At 43.7% G+C, this 8,266-nt stretch overlaps 1 protein-coding gene across 1 annotated transcript; it reads left to right on the forward strand.

Annotated features, from left to right (window-relative positions):
- The first annotated feature begins 255 nt into the window (after positions 1-255).
- Positions 256-4,069, forward strand: LOC140722853 (probable G-protein coupled receptor 139). Its single transcript, XM_073037494.1, has 2 exons — positions 256-310; positions 3,153-4,069. The coding sequence occupies exons 1-2, from the start codon at positions 256-258 to the stop codon at positions 4,067-4,069; spliced, it is 972 nt and encodes a 323-aa protein (XP_072893595.1).
- Positions 4,070-8,266: the final 4,197 nt, after the last annotated feature.

The raw sequence follows: 8,266 nt of genomic DNA on the forward strand, positions 1-8,266 counted from the left end.
AAAAGGCGGACCTTTCAGTCGCTTTGTCGGACTTGAGACTGAACTAAGAAGGCGCACCGAAACCACAGAAGTGTTGCAAGTGAAGGGCGCACGTTTTATTTCGGTGGGATTCGTCAGTGAAAGTTCATTGTGCATCCTCGTGGGTTTATTTTAATCGATTCGAAATATTGTGATTAATTGGCGGAGTGAGAAGCCAAATATCTCCTGCACCCCCGGTTAGCAACAAGTATTCGAGCTGCACAATACAAATATCGCATGGAGCGAGCAAGGGAAATATGTTACCCTGTCATTGCAGCCATCGGTGTCCCAGGTAAGGTTTCCGTGCGTGACGATATGAAAATGCTATTGGTGTTCGAATTGCAATATATTCTATATGCATCTCACTCGGCGTTTGTCCTATTTAATCCAGTACTGGTTAAAATCCCTGTTCCCAGGTGTAATATGTGCTGGAGATTTGATGATTTTGCAATATATAGAATTAAATTCACTTATCCGTTCGCTAAACGCGAAGAATGATGTGTGAAAGATGGTTTCAAGCTTAAACTCTCGCGAACAACGACGATTGCACGGACATTCAGGTCAGTTTTCTCTATAAACTTGAGAGATTCCGCAAACGATAGAAGGTCAGAATTACACACACATAAGCTAAATGAGGAATACAGCCGAACACGCAGCATCTCTGGCAATGGTTTCGAACCTTGTTTTTAAAGTCATGGACCCCTACCATTAATGGAGAAGTCCGTGAAGCCGAGATTGCGGGTCCTGATCTATGCAGAGAAATAAAATCTGTCCATGTTTCTCGCAGAGAGATTTCTTCCGAGCCAGACTGAATTAAGGGAAAAGAGATAATAAGAGGGTAGGAGGCGAGGGCAATGATTGAGTCAAGTCAAGTCAAGTCAGGTTTTATTGTCATTTTGACCATAACTGCTGGTACAGTACATAGTAAAAATGAGACAACGTTTTTCAGGACCATGATGTTACATGGCACAGTGCAAAACATTGACTGAACTACAAAATAAAAAAACAACAACAGAGAAAGCTACACTAGACTACAGACCTACACAGGACTGGATAAAGTGCACAAGAACAGTGCAGGCATTTACAATGAATAATAAACAGGACAATAGGGCAAGGAGTCAGTCCAGGCTTCGGGTATTGAGGAGTCTGATAGCTTGGGGGAAGAAACTGTTACATAGTCGGGTCGTGAGAGCCCGAATGCTTCGGAGCCTTTTCCCAGACTGCAGGAGGGTGAAGAGATTGTATGAGGGGTGCATGGGGTCCTTCATAATGCTGTTTCCTTTGCGGATGCAGCGTATAATGTAAATGTCACTGATGGCGTGAAGACAGGCCCCGATGATCTTCTCAGGAAACATGAACTCTTTATTACTTCTTAGAGATGCTGCCTGACCGAGGTCCTCCCGTGCTTTTGGCGCCGTTACTCTCGTTTCCAGATTTGAGTTCGTGCGGTGCTGGCGTTTTATGATAATTATTTTAACTCTGTCCATGACGGTTCTACGCTTTCTGAATCCACGGAGTAACTTAATACAGTCCGTTTTCTTATTGCAGTTTGCCATGGTTGTAAGTCCTTCCTTCATAATAGCTCTCCAAGTTGGCAATCTTCACAATTTTTTTAAATGTTTACAGACTTCTAACATTAACCGAGGGCTCAGTGGACCCCTCGGTCAGGTTGGGAGCTTCAAGTTGATACATTTGAACTGTATCATATCTTTTGCGATTTTTAGTCTCGTGCAATTCGATGTACCAATGCAGCTGATAATATGCATTTTTAAAACCTTTCAATCCCGACCTGTCCCTAATCTAAATAAACAATTCAGGGTCGACTCTGTTGGTGCTTGTGGAATCCTGCATAAGGAAGAAGGGTTAAGTTGATGGATTTCCTCGTCCAAAACCGTCGGATATTTATTCCTCTAACTGGACATGGTACGGGGACAACGGGTGTGCTTTTACGTACATTCCGTGTTACTGATCAATATCTTGTTGTGAAGAAAGTGGAGGAACTTGAACATTGTGTAGGAATAAATAATTAGTTTGTTCAGGCGAATTGATTACCAATGTAGAGGTACTTGCTTTGCAGGAGCTTTCTGTGTTCCATGTTCAGAATCACCCAGTCACCACAACGGGAGACTAATTCTGCTCACGGAAAAAGTCTTTCAAAGTCTGAGATAACGATAATCATGTCGCTCCGGAGAATTCACTTTCACACCTAAACGTCTGAAAATTTCTTTTGTGGGCCGATGAAAAAAGGTCAATAACGTTTTCTGTTTTTCATCTTTTTTTTTTATTTTGCATTTCAATTATTTTAGATACATACATTTCAGTGCATTGCACAGGCCACTAACTACACATGTTTCATCGATTTTTCCCTATTCTATTTCCCTGTGGACATTTTATTAGGTACATCTGTACATTTACATGTAAATACAAGTATCTAATTAACCAATCATGTGGCAGCACATCAATGCATAAAAACATGCAGACATGATCAAGGGGTTGAGTTGTTCCTCAGACCAAACATGACAGTGGGGAGGAAATGAGATTTAAATGTCTTTGAATGTGGGGTGTTTGCTGGTATCAGATATGGTGTTTAGCGTTACTCAGAATCTGCTGACCTTTTTGCGAATTTCACTCAGAGCACTGTCCACACTGTCTGGAGTCTACAGAGAATGGTGTGAGAAACTGAAAGGAAACCAGCCAGCGGCAGCTGACAGGGCGAATGCGCATTGTTGACGAGAAAGTTCGGGTGGATTGAAATTGGATCAAGCTGTCAGAGTGGCGACAGTAACTCAGCGAGCCACGCGTTACCACAGTGGTGTGTGGAGGAGCATCTCTGAAGGTCGGACGTTGAAAAGGATCTGCTACATCAGCAGAAGGCCATCTCGAGTTTCACTACACAATCTAATAGAGCGTTCAGTGTGGGGCAGTTCTCGAGTTTACGCAAAACCTCTACACAAGCAATTTGAATCAAGACCAGGTCTGTCGTGAAATTTCGGAAGGCGACTCTCTCCCTACATGTCTTCATATGCCTACAGTGGTTTGGATTATGAATATCAGCACACGATGCTCTTTGGAAACGTGGTTTGACTGTATGTTAATGATGACAAAAATCCTACATTTCTTTTTCTTTTTGCCAGTTAACCTAGTGGCGATCGTGATACTCAGCCGAGGAAAGTGTGGTCTCTCCAAAGGTATCACTCGGTATCTGGAGGCGATGGCCGTGGCCGATCTTGCGGTGGTGATCATCGAAGTCGTGTTCTTCCAGATCGTTGATGCGTACCGAGCGTACTGGCTTATGCTTCCCCCTCCGTTCTGTTTCGTCCACTACGTCCTCGGTTACGTGGCTTTAGATTGTTCCGTGTGGCTTACTGTGGCGTTCACTTTCGACCGCTTTGTGGCTATTTGCTGGCCGAAGATGCAGATAATATACTGCACTCCAAAAATTGCAAGACTGGTTATTTGCGCAATATGTGTGGCTTTCAGTGTAAAGAACGTCCCTTATTACTTCCTGCATCGGGAAGATGGAATTACTCTCAGGAAGGGGAAATGGACGTGCTATTCCAAAGGGGGACTTCACATGGTGACAGAGTTTGAGTGGTTTTACTGGGTGGACCGTCTGCTGAATCCGCTGCTCCCTTTCTTCCTCATTTTGTTACTCAATATTCTGACCGTCCGACAGATCCTGGTCTCCAGCCGAGTCCGCAGTGGACTCCGGGGACATAGAAATGGCGAGAAACAGCAGGATCCAGAGATGAAGAGCCGCAGACAGTCCATCGTTCTGCTGTTCACCCTGTCGGCGAGTTTCCTCATCTGTTGGGCGACCAGCACCCTGGTCTTCATTTTGCTGCGGTGCCTCTACACGGACCTGGAAACGTCCATCCGGCTTTACCGATCGCAGCAGGCGGGGGCAGTGTTTCAGCTTTTCAGCTGCTGCACAAACACCTTCATTTACGGCTTGACCCAGAGGAAATTCAGGGAGCAGCTGAAAATTGCGACGCTCTCTCCCGTTCATATGATTGTTAGCATGGGAAGACACTGTTTACCACGCAGCTAACCATGATGAAAGTACGATAGCTCTGGAGATGACGCGACAGCAGACTTGGAAGTACGTTTATAATTAGTGTTCTTTTGAAATGTTTGCTGTGCTCGCTGGATGATGTCCGTAACTGTTCTGCCCTCCCTTCCTGAATTAAAAAAGAAAATCTATTTCCTTCCGGGAAAACTGCAATTGATTAGTTACTGTTTTCACGATGCAGTGTACACTCTGGGGCTACTGTATTACACCTGCTCGTTCACGCAAATATCCACTCAGTTATTAAATGGTCAGCACCTGAATACATTCAAGCAGGCAGACATGATCAAGGGGTTCAGTTTTTTGCAGAAATCAGTCCAAACTTAAGAATTGGGAAGAATAGTGATCTGTAGGACATTGGACCAAGAATGCCCAATGATCTTAGTGTCCAACGTAATGTCTGTCGATCCCAGAAGGAGTGGTTTTGCGTATCCAAGATAGCTTTGATGAGGTCTCACGCGGAACATGTGTTACTGATCACAGAAAATAGTTAGAAAAAAACAGAAATAAAAAAGTCCAGTGCGCGGCAGTTCCGAAGGCCTGTGTGACTTTTTTTAATGAGAGAAGTCGGAGGAGAGTGGTCAGACTGCTTCAAGGTTACTGGAAGGCGGTTGACCACGTGACCAAAAATGGTGTGCAACAGAACGTTTTTGCACGACCAGTACATTGAACCCTGACGTGGACGGGCTGCACCTGGTCCCGCTTCTGCGCGTCATAAGAGGACATTGGATACTGCTAATTGTTTGGAAGATGCAGCTATCATTCCTTATTCAAACTGCACTAACGACTTCTGCGATTCTGCAGCACAATGTAACTAGCGCCCTATGTAAGAAGATGAAATTCTAGCATTCGTTGTGCAAACCCAATTTAACACAACCAAATACACTGGAGGAACTCCGCAGTTCAAACATCTACATCGTCAGGAGCACGGAACGAACGATTCGAACACAGTGACACCAAGAGGACGCAGCTGCTGCTGATCAAACGAGTCAATTCATGGTCACTACATTGGGCGGATAAACTTCCTCCTTTGAAAGACTCAAGTGACACCAGATGAGTCTTTAACAGTAATCGATTCAGTAAGTTTATTCGTCCCGTTCTTGAGCTCAATAGAAAAGTAAAGAATATTTGACCGTCATCTATAAATTCACGACTGCGCCTGCGTGATTCAAGTAACGGGTCTCAATCAAGAGTCTGTAATTCCTGCCGTTTATCAATTAAAATGAAATCTAAGCTTCAGTTCCGAAAAACGGTGAACTTTGATTTCATAAGCAGAAGTTTTAAGTGTATAAATCATGAAAAAACGTAAACATGCCCCGCCTGGTTTATTGTAAAACATTGATTCATCCATTTAAAGGGATCGAAGAGTGAACATTACACAATTACATTTGAGCATAGGATTTTAATTTATAGGAACAAATTTAGTCCTTTGGCCCGTTGAGTCTGCTCCGGCATTCCATTATCGCTGATTTATTATTTCTCTCAACATCACACTCCGGCCTTCGCGTCCGACGCAACCGTGGCTGACAAGGGAAGTTAAGGACTGCATTGAAAAAAAACAAGAAACGGCCATATAAGGTAATTAAAAGTGAATGGGCAGTTGGAAGATTCGGAAACTTTTAAAATCAAGTCAAGTCAAGTCAAGTCAAAGCACTTTTCTTGTCATTTCGACCATAACTGTTGTTACAGTACGTAGTAACAGTGAGACAACGTTTTTTTCAGGACCATGGTGTTACATGACACAGTACAAATACTAGACAGAACTACGAAAAAAAAAACAATACAGAAAAAAAAATCTGCACTACACTACAGACCTACCCAGGACTGCATATGGTGATCAGAACAGGGCAAGGTCCAATAAAAGGCAACAAAAACAGCTATTAGAGGTGAAAAGATGGAATATGAGGAAATAGCCTATAATATAAAACAGGATACTGGAAGTTCTTTTTCAGTTATATAAAGGGTAAAATGGATGCGAGAGTTTATATTTTACCATTGGAAAGTGATGCTGCTGAGGTAGTAATGGGAGACAAAGAAATGGCAGATAAACTCAACGGGTATTTTTCTTCGGTCTTCTCTGTGGACGACACTAGCCGCGTGCCGGAGATCCGTGAGTGGCAGGAAACAGGGGGAAGGGCCATCGCCATTGAAAGGGAAAAAAGTGCAAGGCAGACTGAAAGGTATTAAGTTGGTCAAGTCACCTGGACCAGATAGATTACATCCCAAACTCCTGAGAGAGTTGGCTGAAGAGATAATGGATGCATTGGTCTTGATCTTCCAAGAATCACTTGATTATTGCATGGTCGCGGAGGACTGGAAGATTGTAATTATCACTCCACTCTAGCCATGATGGAATAGCGGGGCAGACAAGCTGGGCAAAGTGTCTTAATTGTCCTGGTATGTCTTATGATCATTTGGTTTTATGGTCCTTAATATGATGACCTTATAAAGCATGCAATACATTTGTCGAAGGACCTGACCTCCACAGCCGTCTTTAGTAATTAACTACACACATTCATCAGCCTCTGGCTCATGAAATCTTTCCTTTTTTATTTGAAAGGGAAGCCCTTCTGTTTTGAGGCTGGCAGCTCTGGTCCTCGAATCTACCAACTTGGATATATCGTCGCTTAGCCCTTTGTAACCAGGGGGAGTTTGCCCTCCCTCCACATTCTTGCTTTAATTTTCTCTTTATTTTCCAGTCCTTATGACTGTTATCTGCAATGGAAAACGGTCTGCTCACCGAGAGATGTGGTCGGTGCGATTAGGAAATCATAAGCTCCCAGGAATTAACAGTACCTCGGAACAGAGCGGGGAGACATGGCGACAAACCTACACACTGTACACTCACCCATCAGACAGAGACACGTTAAGACAAAAGAATCCCTCGGATCCCAGTCGAGACGGCATTTAGACACCTACTCCAACCTTCCACTTCGAAATACAAATCTTCGTTTATTAGCACAGAGGAGGAAACATTAATATGCGTTTCCAGAAATGTGTGGACCCTTCTCAATTCTGCACAGGTGCCGCTCTCTCCAATTCTTGGGGCCGTTCGATATCCATCCCGGGGCGAAGCCCGGAAACTACTGAACCCTCAACTGTTCTGCATTATATCCACTGTGCGAAGATGAAATGCTGCAGTTGGTGGAACAATACATTAGTAGCAGCGCAAAAACCCCAAGTAATCGTCCCTTGCCGATCAAGTTTACGACTCATTTTTCCCGTGTTCAATTCTCCAGCCGGTTCCCATGGTTGTATTGGATTCCTGGGATTCAAGTGAAAGATTCTGCAGCTCGTTCGCGTGCAGCTTTTGCCAACGCTGGTGAAGACATTCCACATTAAAAAAAAATCACCCTTGACAACGAAACACGGTGATTCCTCCCATACAAGTGGTCCCGGATTTCCAGCAGCAGATTGGCCTGTGGCCTGAACTGCTCTGTAGAGAGAGCAAGACTCTCGATGCATATGATTGAGGCATTTGTTCAACTCTCTGCCTTCCGATATGTCTATCCGTCAAAGATCTCTTTTTGCCTAACCTGCTGAATCCTCGCTTGCCACAACTTCCGGGACTGTTCAAGTTACAAGTGCTTGGCCAAATCACTGGGTATTTTTAAACCGGTGGTTGATAGTTTCTTAATTTAAAAAAAATAGCGAAATGTTACGGGGAGAAGGCTGCAGAATGGAGTTGAGAAGAATTATCAGTAAGGCTGAATCGAGTGGTGAATCAAACGCAATTTGCTTAATTCTGCGCCAATAGGCCATCAGCAAACATGCAGGACATATTTGTATTTCTCTCCTCGAAATCACTTGCAGGGAGCTTGGTCTAGAGTATGTGCCTCGATTCAAAAAGCAACGCTTTCCATTTCATCTTACTCAACCTCTAACCCGATCTATAATTTTGTGTTTATTACAGAGCATCGGAATCTGACGACATCTCTCTGCAAAGAAAAAAAACGCTGCGGGAGTGAGTCGGGAAGTGGTGACGTTATTTTGAAGCCAACAACAGGAACAGGCACAGGCATGTTCGAGAATGTTTTCAACTATAATTTTAACATTGGCTGTAGGTCCCGATTGCATTCATTATCGGTAAATTCTAAAAAAAAAACTGACGTTACGAGCACATAGATGGAAGATAGTTAACACCTGTGTGGGCAGTATACGTCCAGGAGGAAGGAGGGA

Source organism: Hemitrygon akajei, unplaced genomic scaffold (genome assembly GCF_048418815.1).
Source record: "Hemitrygon akajei unplaced genomic scaffold, sHemAka1.3 Scf000091, whole genome shotgun sequence".
Lineage (NCBI taxonomy): Eukaryota > Metazoa > Chordata > Chondrichthyes > Myliobatiformes > Dasyatidae > Hemitrygon > Hemitrygon akajei.